Source organism: Perca fluviatilis, chromosome 20 (genome assembly GCF_010015445.1).
Source record: "Perca fluviatilis chromosome 20, GENO_Pfluv_1.0, whole genome shotgun sequence".
NCBI classification, from domain to species: Eukaryota; Metazoa; Chordata; class Actinopteri; order Perciformes; family Percidae; genus Perca; species Perca fluviatilis.
Window position 1 is genome coordinate 4,806,741 of NC_053131.1, and position 23,564 is coordinate 4,830,304.

At 39.5% G+C, this 23,564-nt stretch overlaps 1 protein-coding gene across 4 annotated transcripts in view; it reads right to left on the reverse strand.

Moving 5' to 3' along the window:
- Nucleotides 1-6,245: 6,245 nt before the first annotated feature.
- adck1 (aarF domain containing kinase 1) overlaps nucleotides 6,246-23,564 on the reverse strand; it is a 205,789-nt gene continuing 188,470 nt past the window's right edge. For all 4 annotated transcript variants that reach the window (XM_039785553.1, XM_039785552.1, XM_039785555.1 and 1 more), the window contains one exon: nucleotides 6,246-7,269. In XM_039785553.1, coding sequence (XP_039641487.1) covers nucleotides 7,110-7,269 — 160 coding nt within the window. In that variant the 3' untranslated portion in view covers nucleotides 6,246-7,109. The remainder of the gene's footprint in view (nucleotides 7,270-23,564) is intronic.

A 23,564-nucleotide genomic window follows, 5' to 3' on the forward strand; every position in this document is an offset into this window, starting at 1 on the left:
TTGTCGTTTTTTACGTGGTGGACAACACGAAAATGTGAACTAATGTATTTCAATGGGAAGCATATTTCGTGGCCACAGCACGAAATTCTAGGGAGTAATATAAAAAGCCGAAAATCCGCATAGGGAGGTTGGTCGGGGTGGTGGATGGGTCAAACAACACAGGACTTTCACCCGGGCGAGCGGGGATCGCGTCCCGTTTGCGGCGCTTTGTTTTTCCCGGGGATGGCTTCCCTGCGTGTGGCGTTTTGTCTCCCGGCGTTTAAGGCGCCCTTTCCCCGGCGTTTAAGGCACCCTTTCTCCGGCGTTTAAGGCGCCCTTTCCCCGTAAGTTTTTTCCTAAACCCAACCTCCGCCATCCCGTTATTGTGGGGCGTCCCCAGCGGGCCGCCTCGCGGGCCGTCTCGCGGGCGCCTCCCGGCTTATGGAGCGTCCTTTTCGGCCGCCTCCCGGCGGGTCCCCAGCGGGCCGCCTCACGGGCGCCTCCCAGTTTATGGAGCGACCTTTTCGGCCGCCTCCCGGCGTCCTTTCCCCGAGAAAATAATGTGACATTTACACGTAAAAAATAACGTGACAGTTACACGTAAAAAATAACGTGACAGTTACACGTAAAAAACAAGAAAAACGTCTCCGTGAACACGTATCAATAGATTAAGAATAATGTGGACATTTACACAAACTGCCGTGAGACCGGGTTGGATCTTTCGCCTGTTCAGCCTCCAGTGACACTCAGCCTTCGCCAGCCTGCCCAGACTCCAGAGGGTGTCACCCTTCACCGTCCTGCACAGGAAGAATTTAGCTAGGAAAATAACAAATATAGCAATCTCAACTCCTGTGCCCTATATTCCCTTCTTACTTTCCCCTAGGATAAGATGATCCCAATTGTTTGCTTTCTGTCCGGCCTCCAGAGGGGCTCCGCCTTCGCCGTCCTGCCCGGCCGCCAGAGGAACTCCACCGTAAGTTAAGATACAGGGCTAACAAAATGCAAATAACAGTGCAGACGGTCTGTCGAAAAGATCTGATTTTAAGAAAAAAAACGGATTTGCCTGCAGCCTTTGACTTTAACATGCAAGTGTGTGACCTTTCATCCTCCTTCAGACCACTTCCACAGAAAACGGGAGGAAGAGAGGGCTTTGTCTAAGTGTTCATTCTTCCTCTTACTTTGATAAAAGGAGAGAGAGAGACAGATCTCTTAATAGCCATGGCATGCCTGGGTGGATGTGTGTCATAGAGATGGATGGTCCTCCTTGGCTAACACAAACACACCAATACTATACTACACATCTATTGCTATCAAGCTCATCAAGATCAGACACACTTCGTGCTGAGAAAACCCTTACTGCTCTGGGAAACAGTGGAAGCAGGTTGTGTGTTGATGATGGCAAGGATGGAAGAAATTAGCAACGGTGTATATTTTGTGTGTATATGTATATGTAGCTTGTGCAACCCCGGTCAAATCCAGATTTACAAATTCACAGCATGGCTGTAAGAAATGTGTCCCTGACATGTAGAGGCTTAAGCCAACAAAACTGAAACTAATTTCAATTCACCTGATGGGGCATTGCAAATAATTTTTTTTTTTTTTAAAAAGCCACTATCCTGTTAAAATACCATTAGATCGGTTTGGATGGCCAACTTGTGGTTGAGGAATATTTACCTACTTTTGCATATTTTTGCAATTATGCACTTTGGGTGGGTGAACTGCACAGAGAGGCAAATTATCAGCAGCTTGAGTGTGTCTGCAAGATTTGCTGCTGCAGGGATTATTACATGTGAGGCTGGAAATGAGAGGCTGATATTCAGGTTCTGGGCTGAATTTGAGAAGAAAATGGAGCAATACAAGTTAAAAGCCATTTTTTTCATCTTGTCTGTTTAGAGTCTACAAAGGTTGAGACAAACGGTTATGTACTGCCTTGGCCTTTCACTGAGCTTCTTAATCATAATTTTTCATTTAGTTTGGGAAATCTTGGGATCACAACATTGGTAGGTTGGTCTCACACTTGGGTTCAACTGAAATATCTCAACATCAAATTTAATGGACTTCCATAAATTTGGTACAGACATTCATGTTTCCCTCAGGATGAATTGTAATAACTGATGTGATCCCTTAGGTTGTCCTCTTTCTGCCATCATCAGGTCAAATACTTTTTGACCAAATTCCTACAAAACTAATGATATTCCAATCAACCTCATAGCTAATCTAAAATGGAGATCATTGTAAATATCAAACCTGCTGCATTGTCAGCATGGCATTATCTTTAAGCTCAAAACCAGAGCCGGCCCTAGACCTTTGGGGGCCCTATGCAAAATTTGGTTGGAGGCCCCTTTGACCATTTTAAGTAAGGCCTAAAGAAAAACAATGACTACCTAATAACTATACGGTACATATTATTATTATATCTACTATGTTTGATGTCTAACAGAAAACATTATGATACCACTGAGCTGAGTGGCAGTGCAAGACTGAACACACACTGATGAACTTGCTGAATAAAAAGATAAAGTGATTTTCACTGACCAAATATACATTTTTAATTGACAACAGTTTAAGAGGCACAAGCATATATATAATTTAAATTAAATAGAGCAAATAGAATAACATTTAAATAAAATATTATATAAAATAATAAATAGAACATTCAAATGTTAGAATTTTTCAAATAAACAAAACAATAACATCGAAAACACCACAAACAAGATCAATAGTAACAATAATAATATATAACTGGCAGTTGTGACAGCCTCAGCTTTCGAGATCCTGTGTATTACAGTTTCTCTCATTGAATTGACCATCACAACTGTGCTCTGAAGCCACAACTCCATAACAGAAAGCATGGCAGAAGGTGGAGATGGCCATACTTGCTGCTGCCTCAAGCTTACTTTCCCCACAAAACAGTCCTCTCAGTCAGCCAATGGTGAAGCTAACTAACCAGGCTCCCATCAGCACCGGTTCATAACAACACAACAGAACTAAACTAATTTGTATCTGCTGTCTTAGTTTGTAATCCCCTGTGTCTTCTTGCTGATAACAACTGTTTTCGTCTTCTCTGAGGTGATTTTTCGACCGTTTTCGACGCACTTTCGACATTCTGAACTACCGCGGAAATGTCAGAGCACGTCACGTGACGATTCTGAACGAATCACGTTGTCAGAAATTGGCATCAGCCAATGAGATTGCGCATTTTGAGTTAAATCCCCCCTTTTACTTTCAAGATTGGTTGCTGATGAATAGGAAATGACTATATTTGGATCCGACAGCATTGTAGAGGAGAGAGAGAGCTTTCCAACAGTATATGTCATGACGGGGCAGACAGCGATCGCGGAGCAGCGGGATGATTTAGAACGCCAACTAGCTAGCAGTGACTCTAGGGGGCCCTCTGCTGGCCACGGGGCCCTTTGCAATTGCAAAGGTCGCTTAGTGGCTGGTCCGGCTCTGCTCAAAACACAAAATTAAAGTCTCACAGAGTTGCCAATGTGGCTGTAGACTCTTAAACTGACTATGTCATGGTAACAATGAACCAACATGAATCTCATGAACAGGTTTGCATGAGGCTTTCTCTTAACTGGCCATGCCTGGAACACCTCCCCAGGGAGGCGCCCAGATGCCAGATGCCCAAACCACCTCAACTGGCTCCTTTTGAAGCAAAGGAGCAGCGGCTCTACTCCAAGTTTCTCACAGATGACTGAGCTTCTCACCCTATCTCTAAGGGAGACATCAGCCACCCTCCTGAGAAAACCCATTTTGGCAGCTTGTACCCGGGATCTCGTTCTTTCGGTCATGACTCAGCCGCAATAGGTGAGGGTAGGAACAAAAAGCCGTTCTGAAAACAATCTGCCATTCTGTCAATTTCTTATGTACTACTTTCAGAGTGTGAATGTCCAGAAACTGGATAAAGACTGTGTATATTACTTTTTTTAACCACTCCAACGCTTCTCTTATCTGTTCACCTTCATTCTGTTTGTGATTGTTTCTGCCTCTCAGTTGGCCCGTTATTGATCACCTTCATCTCCTTACAATGTCTCATCTTTTCCCCTTCCTTTCTGCTACATCCCAATTTTTTTTTTTTACAATTTTGGTGTGCTATTTTATCACTAAATTCACTTCTGAGATTAGGCGAGAAATCAACTGTGTAGATTTTGAATATGGAAAATTATACGCAAATTGATGACAAATTGAAAATTTTTGGGAGTTGAGAAGCTCCTCAAACTGATGCCGCAGCCAGCTGATGTCTCCTGGGGTCGCTGGCCCGCTCTGAGCTGGCTGGAGATCTCTCAACAGACTTGTGGACAAGAGGCATTTTGTATTTCCCTGTTGACGGATCGTTTGTTTAAATAATACAACACAAATATCCATTATAAGTTAACGAGAACCTGTGGTTACCTGCCTTTTCGAAGTTAAAAAGCTCCAAAAGCGATTGCGTTTGTAACAAGCTGTCAAACACGCACACGCACACACACCAGCTACAGAGCAGCGTCTCACAGGGCTGAGAGATACCCGTCTCTTTCTGATTTGCAAATACATTATAACATACGTTTGATTTATTATTTCAGTTCATAATTATAGTTTGTTGTATTTGCTTATTTTACATGAATAAATATTTAAGAAATTGAATTTCAGTACATAAATAAACAGTTAGTACATTACATGATAACATGCTATGGCATATGTTATGGGAGAAGTTTATACATTTTCATTCAGTTATTGATTTATTTAAAACAGTATACAATAAATGTATTGCACCAAATATATTTCATAAATATATCACAATGCTAATTTCCATCTGTAACATATACAGTACACATGTAGCCTATATAAAAATTTAATTACATAACTACATATGACAACTACCTTAATGACAACATGACTCTTTCTTAGTTTTAAACTGACTACAAATAATGCATTAATAGTTGCAGGGATATCATTCCAGTTTTGTTCATGTATATGAACAAGGAGTTTGAGCTGTTGTCGATCAATGTTCCCTTCATTGATGATCTTGTTTGTCCTATTTCACCACACGTGTGCCTGTGTAAATTCCTGCAGGTCAAATTTTAATAAATGTGGCAGCTGCGCTGGCGTTTTCTTTTCTGAGCCTGCTGCAGAGAGAAATGACATTAGTTATCTCTCTGTAAGAAAATGAAAATATTAATCAGAGTTAAATATGGTAATTTCCGATGACGACTGGTAAAAAATGTGGATGGCACTTCCACCAGCTCACAGACATGGAAAGACTTGGGCTGGAAGAATTTATTTAATGGATAATTGATGTACCATCTAAAACACAAATGACATATCCATGACCAATAACTGGAGAAAATGGACTAAATACATTAAAAGCAATGCCAACAAATAACTGGACTATCTGAGAAGGACTAAGACAGAATCTATTCGCATTCCTGAAATGCCCCAGAAAAGATTTGTTTATGTTTAGGTTCCATGTTGAAATTGTAATGGAAATACATTATATGGATGTACGTGATGTAAACTAAAAAATGAAAATAAAAACAAAGTTTAAAATTATTATTTTTTACTATTTATTTATTATGTTTCACTTTGGCAGGTGAGACAAGGGAAAAGGCAGTGAATAAAACGGTGAGAGAGATGGTCATAATTAGATTGCAATAATGTCTGAACATTTTAATTAAACATTGTCAACATTCATGTTCAGTCGTTTTGTGATCTTTTTAGCTTCTTAATTCACGCAGCCTTTTAATTTAGCCTGTATTTCCAGATTGTAGTCTGGATCATTCATGGTAACATTTAACCTGATTATCATGTGCTTGACATACCTGTGCTCACTAATATAGTTTTTTAACTATTGTTATCCAATTTTTGCTTAAAATGCACATATTTAGATTAGGGAAATCCCATAGAAAGACCACCCTAGTATGGTCAGTCTTTGGACCTTGGTATTTCCTAAACTCTGCTTACGCCCATGTTCTCATCCCCTTGTAAAAGCTACATAACTGCAAAGCAACAGACTTTTGCCTACTGGAATAAAATCGAGTCTCCAATGATAAATAAAGTTATCAAGAACTGCCCACTATGATTGCTAAAATACAGTGGGCAGGTCAATGGTTTGGTGTTACATCATTAGTTCTGAAATGGTGCTACTTAACAAACATATACTTTTCTTGACTAAGCGAAGGCCTCACAAGGTAAATGTGAAGTGTGGTGAGTTACAACAGTGACAGAGACAAAGATATAGAATTTCAGACACTTTCTGAAAAAAAGATTCAAAACAAGTCAGAGCCAGAGAGAAGAACCTTTATGCAGAGCCACAAATCAGTTGTGTTAACTTTTAGACCAATCACAGTCTAACTGACTGTGTCACAAATTGGGGTTGGTGCGCAACTACCTGCCAAATTTTGTCTCAGGAGCAGCTGTTAAGAAAAAAAAGAAATAACTATTTCTGATCAGAGTGACAACACTTATAGAATTTATAATAATAAAGAGACTGAAACATCTAACATCATCCAGGCAGGAACACTACAGTTCAGATCTACAGTGACTAAAAGTCAAAAAGTCCTCTCACATAGATTTTTTCTTCATGAGGGCAGCAGCCTTCATCACGTTGTTGGTACATAGTGTGCCTGAATTTGCCTATTTGGTCATGAGACAAAAAGAAAAAGGTGAATTGCATCCTGTGACCACCTGCACCTGTTGCATGCTTGTCAGTGCACTCTGGTACCTTTGTGTATGACTTACACAAAACTATGTTAAAAAAAAAAAAGGTATCAGCTGATGCAGTGCAATTTGGAGCACCTGGGTCAACAGGAAATAAAAGTTCTGTTCCTTTTTGCATTACAGCATCCTACACACATTTTACACACATCCACATGAACACTACTGGTGTTACTGATTTCCACACCTTACACTTGTATTTAGTTAGACCTTATATATATATATATATATATATATATATATATATATATATATATATATTATATACTGTATTATTAACATATTAACAGAAGTGGATCTTTAGTGTGTGTGTGTGTGTGTGGGTGTTTGAGCACATATTCAAAATGTGTTAAACTGCAGTGCATTACAAAACCCTTGAGAGACAACAGCCAGCCTGTTGTTAATGTCCCAGTGCAATGTCCAGATGTGTCTCAGTGCAGAAATGCCAGCAGAGCAGTGAGCCAGTGACCCAACGTGGAGCCCTTCACCCACAGAAGCAGTTCATACATAGTGAGTCTCCACAGGTTGAGAGACTCTGCCAGTGTGATCTGTAGATGCCTCCTCCTGGACTGAGCCTTACTCCTCTTATGCCTGTCAGCCAAAGCAGCAAAAGAAGAAAAGGGTCAGGCACAATTTGGTAGGTATTGGGTTGAATCATCAGCTTTTTTACAAATGTACTTGAGTTTTCCAGCTTTCTGGAAAAAGCTGACAAGACTTGGATAATACTTGTAGAATGAAAAAAACAGCTTAAGATGTAACAGAAAATATATCTTAAAAATGTAGACGAATAAGGGATCTATTGCAAACAATTCCCAAACGTGTATATATTAAAATTCTTTAACTTGGGTAGGGTAGGGTATTCTAAAACTAATATGAACTCATGTTAAGAGAAATGCTGTAAACTAGAGTGAGTTCATCCTCTATGTGACATAGACATGCTCAGTAAATTTCAGTCAAAGAAAGGCCTCCAAAACATTAGGATTCATCCTCTCTCTAACTATCATAAATACAAATAGGAAGTCCATGGCTTTATGGCTATTAGTTTTAAGCAACACTAGCAGCATGTCTCCAGGATGACCATGCCATCTAGACTGAAATACCTCAACAAATACTGGATTGAGTTTTTTGAAATCTTATTTCATTCACAGTGCCAAGAGGGCGAGGCCCTCTTTTTTTGATGATACTTTGGTGATCCAAACCCATCCTCTAGTCAGGGGATCCATCCACAGGCTGACATTTTATTTAAACAAATACTTTGGTTTATGTCTAAATACCTGCAAAACTAATAACATTAGCTGTGATTCATGTCTAGTGCCAATTCGCAAATGTGAGCATGTTACCATGCTAAACTTTATTTTTTTCTTAGGGACTAATTACTGTAAATATGCCAGAATTAGCCAGCACACTAGTTTCCATCCGTTGTACTTGGCCAGGTTTGAAATGATCTGCCTAAAATCAATCAGGTTTAAAACAATTTTCATGATGTAAAACATATATCAGTTACAGCAGAAGTGAAACACAGACAGATATAAGCAGAACACAGACATGGGCAGCAATAAAAGAGTATATTATGGTTCAACAAGGCAAAAACAAAACAATTACAGAACGTCTTTAATTACAGGGCAGTTCGCAAAAACAGATATGAGCAAAAGCAGAGCAGCAGCACTAAGGTACTGTAGTCAAGCAACAGGGCAGTTAGCAGCATAAAAGTTGCGTATTGACAGACAATCTGCCACGATGAAGGCATACAAGCTAGTCCTGACAGATTTGGTGGCTTGTAAGCCAAGTTTATCTGCTACGTAGGAGATAAACTTTAGGGCTTAATTATGCTGTTTTCAGAGTAAGAAAGCTGTGCAGAATGAAGTGCGTAGTAGGGTTGTGCCGATGGACGATATCATCGTCCATCGTGATGGTTGACCGGCATCACGATGGAGAGCCAACATTGTGATGCCACGCCCCCCACCCTAGTGGACGGGAAATTGACAACTTAAACTAGCAACTAGCTACGTGTAACCTATTTGTAGTGATACAGTCTCTCTCTCTCTCTCTCTCTCTCTCTCTCTCCCTGTCAGTATAGCAGCTCGCTCTACCTGGACTAGTAACGTATCAGCATGCGGTAACCATGCTCTGCGCCTCAGCTTGGACACAGCGGTCTCGTGCGAGAGAGAAAAGGCGTTAACGTGGAACGCTATCACACTTTCCTTTATCCCCTCATTGGACTAACTTGTGGATACTACTGTGTGCCTGCATCAATAAGTAAGTCTGATGTCCTGTGGGTACGGACAATGTTATGTAGGTTTTATGAATGTACGTTAGCAACAGCAGGCTAATTCACGAGGGTGATATTTAATCTGTTCATGTGCATAGTTATGTTTCTGTTTATTGAATGCGTTATTTAGTGCTAATATAACCGAGAATGTAGTTTAAACTCAGTAATGATGGTATATTATGTTATTACTGTCGCTCTGTTAAAGGCAAACGTTCCACTGTACTGTTGTTAAGCAGATCACAGACATCTGATTCAGTCTAGACTTTACGGCACCGTAGTTAAGTGAAAGTAGGTCAAGTTGTAATTTACTGCCTCTACCAGCGGCAGCATTTAATACTGTCTATTTACAGAGGGCATTTAAATGTATGTCTGATTGTTCTATGTTAACTGTTAGCCCATAGTAGTAAAAAAAAAAATTTAGGTAAAAAGGAAACAACGCGGACATTGCCATTCATATGCTGTCCATCTTCTAAAATGCAAAACTTCTCCAAATGAATTATGCTAGAACATACATTGCATTTTGTTTGCGTTAGCATGGGCATTATATATATATATATATATATCCCCTTGGTAGTATCCACACAATAATCAGCAATAGTCATATCTGACTACTCCACAGTTACTTTCAACCTTTACTTTGACCGTAACCCTAAGGATCATAAGATATGAATATTTCTGTACACATATCTTGGAAGCTATTGAACTCTTTTTGGAAACCAAAAACACTGAATACATCTGCCCTATGCTATTATAGGAAACCCTAAAGGCCTTTTGTTAGGGGTAAAATGATTTCATATACATCTTATATTAATAAAAGTTGCAGAGCGCGCCAAAAAGAACTGGAAGAATCTATCGCCATTTAAAATATCGCTACTCAAACAATCACCTCGCCTTTAGAAGGAAAGGTTGAAACTTACGACTGAACTTGATCTTTTGAGAACGAAAGAGGCTGAACAACTTTTGCTCCTTTCCCGAGGCACTCTGTATGAATTTGGAGATAAGGCTAGTCGGTTATTAGTCCATCCATCCATCCATCCATCCGTCCATCCATCCATCCATCCGTCCATCCATCCATCCATCGTCATCCGTCTCTTCACCTAATAACCTATTGTACATGGGTTATAGCCCACCAGCTGAAAACTTTGGCTGCTTTCAAGCAGATTATTCAGATCCGCACGACATGTGTGCACTTACATCCGACGACGTAGAAATTAACAAAGGTTTTAAAACATTCTATTCTCAGCTTCCTACATCAGAGACCTCCAATAACGAAGCTCATTTGTCTGAATTTTGCAGGACTAGACAAAACAGCGATTTCAGAGGATTACAGACAGATGTTGGACAGCCCTTTGCAACTTTCCGTGATTACCGAGGCAATCAATCTGATGAATAATAATAAATTACCCAGACTGGATGGTTATCCGGTGGAACATATTTCAGAAAAATAGCCTCCATTAATAGTGAGGATGCATTATCCACACCCGACTCTCCCCTTCCGACCCAGAAAAAATCATATTCCTTGATGCCGAGAAAGCCTTTGACAGGGTGGAGTAGTACCTGTTCACCGTGCTGCAGCACTATGGCTTCAGAGGCAATTTTGTATCTTGAATTTGATTGCTCTACACCTCCCCTCAAGCATTGATGTGCACAGATTCTTACCATTCTAAACCCCTGGGGTGCCCGCATTTTGCTTTGTCTCTCTATTCATATGGGCAGGTAAAAATCATAGAATCTGTAAAGCGGCTCTGCAGCGGAGTAGACTTTCAGGTGGACCTGGCTTACCAAACTTAGTATGTTATTACTAGGCAGCAAACGTGAACAAACTCTCACTCTGGTTTACGTCCCCAGAGAACAGCTTGTGTCAATTGGAGTCTAACTTATGTACGTCCTCATCACTGCAGGCTTTGGCATATGGTATCCTACTTGCATTACTCACAGTTCACGTCTAACTCCATTGTCGTTGCCAGTCTGAAAGTCTAGGCTCAAGAAGAATTGATCCGAGGTTCACGTCCTTGGCTGGAAGGGGTCTGCGTTAATTGAAAGATCTCTATGCAGAAGGGTCCTTTGCGAGTTTCAACCAGCTACGAGCCATGTCTGGATTTACCAATTCAGACTTTTTTAGATACTTCCAACTATGTGATTCTGCAAGAACTTATTCACTGACATTTCCGCTTATCCCACACTACCACTAAAGGTCATGTCTCCTGTCTGAATGACCTGTTGCTGGCAAATTAATTGACTATTGAAAAAATCTAATTGGACTGGGAAAAAGAGCTACAAGTTTTTGATTACAAATATACAAATATCAAACTATCCTCTCCATGTATTCGGTTTAACCTTATTCAGTTTAAAGTGATTCACAGCTATGTTTTCGTAGCCATTTTTGGAAGACTTCCACATGATAGTCACAACAAATATTCAATCCAATATGATTGCTTTCTCTTCCCTAATAGCACGAAAGAAAGATTCTACTGTTGTGGAAATCTATGCTCCCCTCATTTAAATTTTGGCTTTATGACATCCTGTCCTTTTTATAATTGGAAAAATTGTATTTATTATTATTGTAACTGTTGATTAGCTATTTTGAATGTCTGCCTGCGGGTAAAATTGCATAGTAGAATCCAAAACATATATGATGAATCTGTCAGCTGCTTTCCTGTAGAAGTAATGTGCATGTTAACACAGTTATTAACATGTCTTTGATTGCTCTGCATCTTTTATAGGATGGCGGTTGAACCCAATTTTACTGCAACAACTTTAATATGAGCATTATACAGTGAGGAGACACAGTTTTGTTTTTTGTTTCGTTTCTTATCCTATTTATGTATTTGCTTATATTTTGTTTTATTCTGTCCTTGTCTGTTTGCTCTTATGTCTTTTTTGTTACGGAAACCTGTAGGGAAAAGGGGGATGTGGCTTGGAGGGATTAAGAAGTCGTACTGACTTGGAAACACTGAAATGCCTTCTGCTTTACTCGTTTGTGTATGTATATCATACTGCCAGATTTTCTTGAATAAAACGTTTGAGCAAAAAAAAAATTCTTTACATCTTGACTGAGCTGGGCCAATAAAAGTGTTGACTTATACATTCCAAGGTATTTTTTCCTATCCAAATGACCACCGAGAGATGACTCATGCGGCAGTTGCCACACCACAGGACGGTACGCAGACCCTCAACACCTTCTCTTTCCTGAATATGAATTCTGCCATCAGGGAGATACAACATCTAACTTATTGAAGCATCTCAAACGGCAGCACAGCAATGGGAATCTTCTCATAAGAAACCCTGACGATTACAGGGAGACCTCGTAGACCTTTATGCCGCTGGTGAAATGGCAACAGTAATTTGAGGAAGACGAAGACATAGGCGAGGCTGAAAATATTTTTAACACAAGAATCACACTTTGTCAGTGAACACAACGTCATTTAGCGTTACAGATCAAGCAGCCATGCAATATTAGAGTTACTGGAAGAAATCAAAGATGAAATTTAATCTCCCACTCAGCGTTCACATCCCATTCCAGCAGTTGTTAAACTCCTCGCTACATTACAAATATTGGCATCAGGATCATTTCAAACAGTCATAGCATCAGCAGTGGGAATATTGCAGTCTGCACTCAGCCATATCATAGCAAAAGTACCGCTTTGCTACAGCGCAATTTACGGTATAATGGGCGGAGAAAGACGCTGATTGCCTGATGGGTGTCAGGGTTGATAAATACTACGCAAAATGTGGAAGCATAGCGTGCGCTATTACCGAACTCGCATAAACAGACGCAGTGCAAACTGCGCTAGTGTTAGTAAATTAGGCCCAGAGAGTGAACAAGATCTGAAGAGGCATGTTGCTGGGTATATCGTGGAGGAGATGTTACTTATTTCCACATTTGAGTCACGCTCATTTTCGATGTACAATAAAATATCCACAAAGAGCAATGTCTAGCTACCAAAGAGAAAAACGTTTGCTGGCATCTCGAAAAAGATTATGCGGTGATGGAATCAAATTTTAAAAAAATTCCAAGGCGTTTAAAGTATATCAGCCTGTAAATTTGGTGTCTGATTCTGAACTGGAAGAAGACAGTGAGGAGGATATCACTTTTAAATATCTCACAGAAGCCCTCTCCACAGAGTCTGACGCTCAGTTTACTCTTCCCCCACATTACAGCTGTGCATGTGCAATATTCAACTTCAAGCACAGAGACCAAGGCCGTGGATAGGTGTAGCGTAGCGAAATTCACAGCCCTTTTGACCAAGGCGATCTACATTTGCAGCAGATCAAGTGGAGGAAGATAGCTGCAGAAAGCTACTGCTACCAGTTCCTGCAGGAGTACGTCATCAAGCCTCTTCCAGCAGCACTGGACATTTTACAAAGAGATAAGTGTTGTTATGGGACTTTATTACCAACCCCCGAAGTCCTGATGTCAAGGACATTTGCTTTGAAAGACCCCTCTCAAAGATGACAGCTGGTCTTCCACATATCATTGTGAAGGTATGCCTATATTCTTAAACCTCTTATCTTAAATTTATTTGGGCAGATTTGTTGCAATACACCACAGCGGAAAAAGATCTTACTGCAATATTTGTTTTTTAAGAAGTCAGTACAACTAGATACCCAGATAAAATATAATTCAAATGACAAATTAAATAGTAATTATTTATAAAACTACAAGATTTAGGTAACATAGTATTTTCAGGCCATTCAGACTCGTTTTGCTCGTGTACTAGATAGCAAAGACGCACTTCTTGCAGCTGCCAATTGCCCGAAGTTCAAACTCAGATGGCTGTGAGATGAGGGTGGGAGAGAGCTTGTGAGGGAACTTCTGACGCACAACTGCTCACTGCTGACGTCTGTGTCCACGACCTCAGCCAGCCAACATGAAATGGACTTCTTGCATTTGAGACCGAGCCAGAGGACTACTAAGCAGAAAAATAAATGGACTGTATTTATATAGCATTTTACAACGTAGTACAGGAACCACTGCCATGCCATCTGCGAACCTCACAATATGATTGCTCGGCTACCTCGCTGAGCAGTCATAGGTCAGCAGTGTGTACAATAAGGGACTCAGGACGAGATGAGATGAGATGCTTTGGATTCTAACAAACTGGAGCCTTTTTTTCATGATTATTGGAGTGAGTGCTGTTGAGCTCTTTGGGAAAGGGATCTTTGGGACAGAGATAATAATGGCAGTCTAAAGGTATGTTAAGCGTGGCAGTATCTATCTCTACACATCCTTTGCTTTTGATGTTTTGTTTTTAAGAATTATTAATTTTAGTCCGTCTTCCTCAAAAATAGTTCTTTGTAGAAAGGTGGTTCTGCAATCTCAAGTAGTGTTTGTTTGAATCACAGAAAAAGTCAATAGTGTGCAATAGTGGCCGACATATCAAGCTATAATAAAGGCAACAATGACTCTATCAATTACCTCACTATGATGATGCAGATGCAGCAGTGACGTAGGCAGAAATTGTATTTTGGGCAGGCCAGTTCAAAAGTGAGTGGGCCTATAGTTTTTCCCAGAAAAGAATGACTTAAATAATAATTAAACCTTAAGAGAGTAGAAAAAAGAATAGACAAACTGCAAAAACAGTGACACCTTTACTTTGCAAAATTCGGCAAAGGCAATAACAACAAATTTGTCTAAACATCATGTTGAACCAACAGAGCTCAATAAAGGCTGGACAAACCACCATAGACAACCTGTCTATTTTATTCAGGCTAGTCAGCAGTGCAAAGACAGTTCACCCGAAAAAAAAGTAGGCTAAAAGTAAAAGAAATTCAATGAAAACTCTTAACAGAGCACGGTTTGAAATAAATAACAACGCACTCCATAATTTCTGTTAAATCAACCATATACAATGCAATCAGCCTGGTGGAAATTAAGATTTTGTGCCAAAAAAATAGCAACTCATTTAAACTAAACAATGTAGTCTATAAAGCATACAGCTATACACAACACACCACTTAGTTAAATTACTTCACAGGCAACTATGAAGGAAATGAGTTAAACAACAGGCCTACCTTTGTTGTTTGCATTGTACGAAACAAGACACAAGCTCCTGGATTTAGTGTTGAAAACAGAGATGATCTCACAGAAGAGTCACAGAGTTCTTTTTCAAAGGACAAAAGGCAGAGGTTGTTGAGGAGGGGAGTACTCATGGATGCTCTGAGGTCCGTTTTTATCCTTCCTGCAGAACAGTCTCTCAACACTACAAGAAGTCATGGGAAGGGTGATGATGACTTGAAGTAGTTTGTCGAGGTTTGGAAATATGTCACTAGCACAAATGTCCAATACTTCCATGAAGGATGGAAATTCCAGGCCATTTCCGACGCAGTTGCTCAATGAATACTGTTAGTTCAGTATCCTTAACCAATATATGAAAGTGATCACACGGGGCCCGCAGAGAATCCTTCTCTTAGTCTTAGACTGTCTCAGAATGTGGGAGAAAAGTTGCTGCTGCCCTCATTATTCCATACTGATCCTCTTGGAAACCGTCGGCAATGCAGACGCAGAAGAGGAGGAACACCCCTGGCCTCATATTGAAAGCATGTTTAGCTTAGTAAAAGTGCAAAACAGCAGCTACATCATGCGGTGTCTTCTCTGTCTACCAAAACAAACAGACATTTCAGCATTCAAAAACTCAACATCTAACTTGAGGAAACATGCAGCGGTAAGTTTCCTAAATTCTTTTTTTTTTTTTGCTGTGGATAGGCCAATGTTTGTCTTTTAGGTTACATATGTTTTAAACATTTCCTATATATATATATATATATATATATATATATATATATATATATATATATATATATATATATATATATATATATATCCAAATTTGATGTCATAAGTCTCTTTTAATGTCTTGATCTCCCTGTAGCCTCACAGATTATTTTTTTTTATCCACAGAGGGTTCACCCCAACAAACTGTCTAAGTACACAGACTTACTAGGGAACCACAGAAAGCGCAAGTCCTCCTCTTCCAGCGATACTCCTGTGAAAAATGCAAAAATCACAGCCTTCGCTGCCCCAGGGCGGGTAACACAAGCAACACTTGACAAGCTGGTGCTAAATTTTGTATCTGACGCCATCCTTCAAGACTTTGACAGAAATCTTGCAGCCTCATACAGTAATGACAAGGAAAACATTATGCACAAGAATACAAGAAGCTGCAAAACACAACAAGAGCATAATCATCAAAAAGCTGAGTGCTGTGAACTATGTTGCTACCACAACAGACTGCTGATCTGCCAGACAACGTAGCTACTTAGGTGTCACCTGTCACTGGATAGACAACACATCACTGGAGAGGCACTCTGCTGCATTGGCTTATAGACCTGTCAAAAGCTTGCACACATTTGACGTCCTTGGTGCTGCATTAGAGGAAATACATTCTGAGTACCACATCAGGGAAAAAGTGACCAGGACGACAACAGACAGTGGCTCAAACTTCCTGAAGGCCTTTCGATTATATGGTGAGGAGAAAGAGGAGGAAGCTACCAATGTACAAGAGGAGAGTGACTCCACCCTTGATGATGCAACAGAAGATCAGAGTGAGTCAAAGGCAACACAGTCTCACTCCCTACTCGTCAAATGTATGACGCATGGTCAAGGACCCTGGCGTCAAGTTTCAACGAAATAGGGGTACCCTTGACGTTATTTTTCGACGAGGGGGTCAGATAGACATTCATGTTATTCCCTCACCGTCGGATAACGACGAAAGAAAAAAACACACCCCCCGCCCCTTAACTCAAAACTATGACAGTTATTATTGTTATTTTTAGCCCAATAACCACTGTTTTAATCAACATTATTCACGAGATATTATCATGGTTTATATGTATTTATTTTGATGTTATTATTTCGGTCTATTTCGGCCAGGGAAGCTGGGTTGCTTTTTTGTTGATTTATATTTTTTAAACTATAACGCTACATCTATCAACATTTATTTAGATGTTATCATGGTATTCATTTCTTTATTTTAATAATATTATTTCGGTCTTATTACCGGTGAAATATTACAGTATATGCTGTAATACAGAACATTACGATATGATCCTAGCAGGACGCATTCAAAGCCGATATCCCCCAATGCAATGCGGCCATTCATTTCAAAGAATCGGGCAGCGATCAGCGGGTATTTAACGCCAGGATCGCTTCAATATACATACATACAGTCAGTGATTGCGTCACCAGCAACAACACGTTGCTCAGTTTTGTTCCAGTAAGTTATGAACCATAATAACGTTTAAACGAATCCGCGGAAAACTCCGGAAGTGACGTAGTACGTCCCGCTCAGCGGATACGAAGATTAAAATATATAATATTCGTAATATTGATGTTTTTTTTCTAACGTTGCATTTGAGGAGTTACACAATAAAGACAGCAATAATAATAAAATACAGTTTCATGTATTTGTCTCATGTAAAGTGTGCTCGGCCGGCCGGCGGGCGGCCTCAATCTGAAATGGAATCAAGCCATTTTACGGCAGACAGACAGAAACACAGGAGCCGAACGAGTCCCCCCACCGACCCCGGAAGAACTACAAGTGCTCAAGCTTTGTAACAGCTTCTGTGGCGTTTCTTATGGGAGTTGTAGTTTTAAAGTATATTGGTATATTTCTCATAAGTAGAAGTTGGCAGTGTATAATTTTGGATACACCCTGGGTTTTTTGCGATGGAGAACACACTGGTGTCATCAGATTTTAAAAATCGAATCGTTAAATAGGTGAAAATAGCTTATTACCATATTTGACAGTGCTTACAGTAGGTACAATTTGGTGACCACAGCTACATGATAGCTGAGGTCCAGAACTTTCTAGAACAGCTGGTCTTATGTGTGTAGCACCTTCTGTTGCTAAATGACAAGCCTTCATACATGTGCTGGGTTCAAGGTTCAGAGGTCAATATTTCAAAGCAGGAGTAATGTATCCTCTTCAGACTGACATTACTCTCCAGGTTGAGACCTTTCCAACGATGTGTTTGCTATAGTCCCTATGACAACGTTTTAATTTTTACACATCATGGAGACCACTTAGCAGGAGATACTTTATTATCCCCAGCGGGATATTTGCCTTGAGTTCAAATGCTTCACAAATAACACTTGACATATTGTTTTATCATACAGCTGACATACTTACAATAAGAAACAACATGAACAAAGTGATATAGGCTAGACTGAAGCACATCACACAGCAACAATCTATTGCTCATCGTTCACAAACAGTGACAAGAGCAACGCAACCATGCTTCATATCATGAAGCTATTGCACACCCTCAATCTCAAGCAAAATTATTTAAAGTTTTAATTGAGGTAGGTCCATATTAGGCCTATAGTTTAGAAATGTTAAGTTTACCCATATCTTCTGCCAGAGGATAAGAGCTCATACTTGGCATGGAGAATAAAGATAGAGCAGACCATTCTTGCCTGGAGAGACTGGTTTCTATTCCTCTCCACAACCTTCATGACAGTCATATTAATATGCTCTGTAATGCAGCCTGTATAATAAACCTCTTAATCTGATTCACCATGAGTGTCTGCTCTAAATGATAAGACACACTTTCAACACGGGCCTTCCAGCCAAAGGTGTTGTCCATATGAACACCATTGGGCCTATAGGAGCAGAGCCGATGGATTGGTTCATTATTTATGACCTCTGATATCCTCTGACCCAGCTCTATCTCGAGAGTTATCTCAACTTCAGTTTCAAAGGGGCAGCTTTTCTTAGACATGAGTAGGGGGGACACCAAGGAAAAAAGGTTGGGAACCACTGCTCTGACCCATGTCATGACCCTTTTCTCAGCTTGTGAAATGGTTGAATGAGATGTGTGAGTTTTGTCTTTGTGCAGTAGGGCTGAGGTAGAAGTGTGCCAAAAATGCCAAAACACATGTTGTATATGTATACATACCAAAACAAAGCTATATACATCTTACTCTGTGAACAAAAACCTCAGCAAAAATCTGCTTATCCTTTTAATTTCCTGAAAATGCTTCCTAAAACTAGTCCCTTCTTAATTTTGAAAAGGTAGTCTCAGTAAAGGCTACAAGCTGTAACCACGGTGATTGATATGAGGATCATCTTCTGAATATAATAATTAATATGTTAGGCCTACCATAAATTGATATTTCAAAAAAGTAATTTATTTAAAACAACTAATAATGCAGTGTGATTTTAAATCAAACTAAGTTCCACACATAAATATACTCATGTTTTTCCCCTTTAGTCTTTGCTATTAATATTCATCAACTGCAAAATTAGAAAATTGCGTTTTTAAATAACTATGCATGGAAAATAAAATAAAAAATGCTTCTCTTTGTATATAGTTTATTGTTTTTCACAACAGTACAATTCAAAACAAATGGAAATGAGTCAAACAAGCCATTAGGCTGTATTAATAAACTACTCAACTGTAGGTTTTTTATATAGTATATATAAGGCAAATCAAAGTGCTAAATATAAAACACCATTTTTTCATTATTAGTATTTTATTGTGTAAATTCTCACGTACAACGTGGAACATTCTTTCACAGACGAGGTTGTGGAATTTCCACGTCACTTCCGCGGATTCGTTTAAACGTAGACAAATAAATGAAACTGTATTTTAATATTATAACTATCTTTATTGTTTAACTCCTCAAATACAACATTTGAAAAAAACATTAATATTACGAATATTATATATTTTTATCTTCGTATCCGCTGAGCGGGACGTACTATGTCACTTCCGGAGTTTTCCGCGAATTCGTTTAAACGTTATTATGGTTCATAACTTACTGGAACAAAACTGAGCAACGTGTTGTTGCTGGTGACACAATCACTGACTCTATGTATGTATATTGAAGCGATCCTGGCGTTAAATACCCGCTGATCACTGCCCGATTCTTTGAAATGAATGGCCGCATTGCATTGGGGGATATCGACTTTGAATGCGTCAAGCTCGGATCATATCTAATTACAGCATATACTGTAATATTTCACCGGTAATAAGACCGAAATAATATTATTAAAATAAAGAAATGAATACCATGATAACATCTAAATAAATGTTGATAGATGTAGCGTTATAGTTTAAAAAACTATAAATCAACAAAAAAGCAACCCAGCTTCCCTGGCGAAAAGAGCCGAAATAATAACATTAAAATAAATTCATATAAACCATGATAATATCTCGTGAATAATGTTGATTAAAACAGTGGTTATTGGGCTAAAAATAACAATAATAACTGTCACAGATTTCGAGTTAAGGGGCGGGGGGCGTGTTTTTTTCTTTCGTCGATATCCGACGGTGAGGGAATAACATGAATGTCTATCTGACGGACCCCCTCGTCGAAAAATAACGTCAAGGGTACCCCTATTTCGTTGAAACTTGACGCCAGGGTCCTTGACCATGCGTCATACATTTGACGAGTAGGGAGTGAGACTGTGTTGTCAAAGGTGGAGTATCAAGATGTGTCTGCTATTCTGGATGACAACACAGGCCTTGAGTACCAACTTCCAAGGCACCAAAAGTGTGCATGCCATCTCTTCAATCTTCTCTATCAACAGTTGATGCCACCGCTGCAGGAGGAGCTGCAAACGAAACCTACAAGAAGCTGTCTCGGTCTGCTTTTGCAAAATGTCATGCTCTTTGGAATAAAACCAGCAGGTCAACCATGGCTCATGAAACAATGAAACGTGAATGCAAGCTGCAGTTTCTCCGACCCAATCAAACACGCTGGAGCTCCCTGTTCCTCGCTGTAGAAAGGATTGTGCGCATTCACAGTGAGCAAGGAGAACAAGCAATTCTTAATGTCTGCACAGCATTAAAGATAAAGATGTAAGTTGACAAAATGTATATTTTGTTTTTAAAGAATAATAAAAATAAATAAGACTTGCTGATTAATGGGTGAATCCACTTGTCTCAAGTAACTAAGTTTTCTTTGCATGTTGGTGTGACAATTGTGGATGACTTGAATGAAATAATTTAACTAATTTATTTTATTTTTATTTATTTGTGTATTTAACATGTACAATGCATAACAAAGACATTGTACCAGAAATAGCTATAAGTCATTTTATCTTTTATAGGTTTAATCCAGCTGAAATGGGGTTTTTGGTTGAGTATGCTGCTGTGATGAAGCCTGTTGCCATGGCCCTTAATATCCTCCAAGGGGAATCATCTGTGCATATGGGCCTCCTGCTGCCAACACTTTACCAGTTGCGGGACAAGCTGAAGAGGTTGGAGTCATCTTGCAAAATGTGTACACCTCTTTTTCACGCCCTGCAGCAAGGGATCCAGAAACGTTTTGGAGACATCATGAAAGAGCCTGAGCTGATTGCAGCAGCAATACTCCTACCAAGATTCAGAACATCCTGGACCACAGAGGAGAACATCTTAAATGCTGGTAAATATACTTGTTTATCGATTCAAATGTGAACCAGTAGACATTGACCTATATAAATCGGTATAATGTTACTGTCATTTAGGATTATAGTGTGTCAGTGACAAACCACAGGGTGGCAATATAGTTAGAAGCTCAGTTAGCTTTTAATGTCAAACATCAGCAGCTTGACAGCCTATACAGTAGAAGGGTAAGAATAATGTGCAGACCTAATTATTTTGAAAAACAATTTATCTTGCCACAGGCCTTGACTACATCAGAAATCACCTCGACACCGACTTGGATGATGTCACCAGCACAAACAGCAGCCTCTCTGATGAAGACGACTTCTTTGCATTCATGGAGTTGGGAAAATCACAAGTAGGAGAGCTGGAGAGGTACCTTTCATGTCTGTCCCCTGCAGGTATGGATCTACTCCACACCTTTCCTCACATCAAGAAGCTGTCACTCAAAGTCAACACAGGTCTTCCTGCATCTGCAGCCTGTGAGAGACTTTTCAGTCCTGCAGGACTCCTGTTCACTGCTAAACGATCACAGCTTCACAGCAAGAACCTTGAGAGCCAACTACTGTTGAAGCTTAATAGTGACATCACTGAGTGATTCTTTGGTGAAATTGTTTGTTTCTGCATGTTTTAACACACACACACAGACACACACACACACATTTGTGTTACTTATTATTATTTTATTTTTTAAGTACTTGAATTTACCTGGATTATTTTAATTTGAGATATTTTGTAATTAATTTTAATTTATTTATTGATTGGATGAACTATAATTTGCCTAAAGATGATTATTTTGAATTTTTGTCTGTCTGATTAAATGTTTGTGTTAAAAAAAAAAATCAGACGTTACTCAACAGTTACTCAGTACTTGAGTAGTTTTTTCACCAGGCACTTTTTTACTCTTACTCAAGTAATTATTTGGATGACTACTTTTTACTTTTACTTGAGTCATATTATTCTGAAGTAACAGTACTTTTAGTTGAGTACAATTTTTGGCAACTCTACCCACCTCTGCCCACATTTTTCAGAGACTGACAATGATGGGCTTTGTAAACCCTGTGTGGCAAAATCGCTTGTCTGACATAATTTTCCATTTTCCAAATGTGACAAGTAAAAATAATAACTTTTTTGTTTGGATTTGTTGCAGCAGGGACTGCTCAGCAAGCACTTCTAATTACATTGAGTAACATCAGTACTTTGCTCACAGTGTGTGTCTGTGGATCGCTCAAGTTCCAAGCATGGGCGTCCTGCTTGGCACAAAACAACACAATGTCTAAAACGACTTTTAGATTGTCCCGATTCCTTTCAATAAATGAATAGTCCATGGCATCATGGCTATGCACCTGAGATGAACGTTATGACATTTCTTAAATTTTGTTATGGTGTTTACTGTTTAGTTTTCATGTTTTCTGTCTGTTTTTCCTGTTTCCTGTTTTATTTTGATAGTCTGGTTTTCTGTCTTGTCTAGTTTACTTCCTGTGTTTTCCCGCCTTTGTTGAATGTCCTGCCCCGCCCTGATGTGTTTCACCTGCTGTATCACCTGTCCCTCATTTGTTCATTACCTCATGTATTTAACCTATGTGAATCCCTTGGTGTCTTGTCAGATTGTTTTGTGTCTGTACCCTTGTGTTGCCTCCCTGTGCCTTGTGTTCCTGCGTGTGTCAGTTTGCTCTACCTGTGTTTAGCCTGTCAGTTTGTGCATTTCCCTGTGAGTTTTCCAGTCGTTGTACTGCCGCTTTTTGTTCACATTAAATCCCTGAGTCGCCTCTATCTCCTGCCTGCCTGCCTCTCTCTCTCTGCGTTTGGGTCCACATTCCCTGCTCCCTCAACAGATTTTTGCTATCTAAAATAGCCATTATATTTTCTTGTAAATTAAATTTTAAGTCTCCTCGTTCGTCCACTTATATCTGTGTTTGACACCCGCCATGTCTGCAATGAAAGCAGAAATACCTGGCGGAAATGTCCTAAAACTTAATAGCTGGTTGCAACTATAAAATGACCTAAAACGTAATCGCAATGCATTATTTATTCAGCAAATAACGTTTCCTTATCGCATAAGCCGTTAACCGATTTAGATTGTCTGTCTGTTGTGGCTTTTGCCACAACAGACCGCTAGCTCACATACACTATCTAAGAACCTGTGTGTTTAGGTCTGTTAACACAACAAAAGCTGCTGGGCCTGACCGAGTACCATGGCATAGTACTGACACACTCCACGGTCCCATTCTGTCTCAAGTCG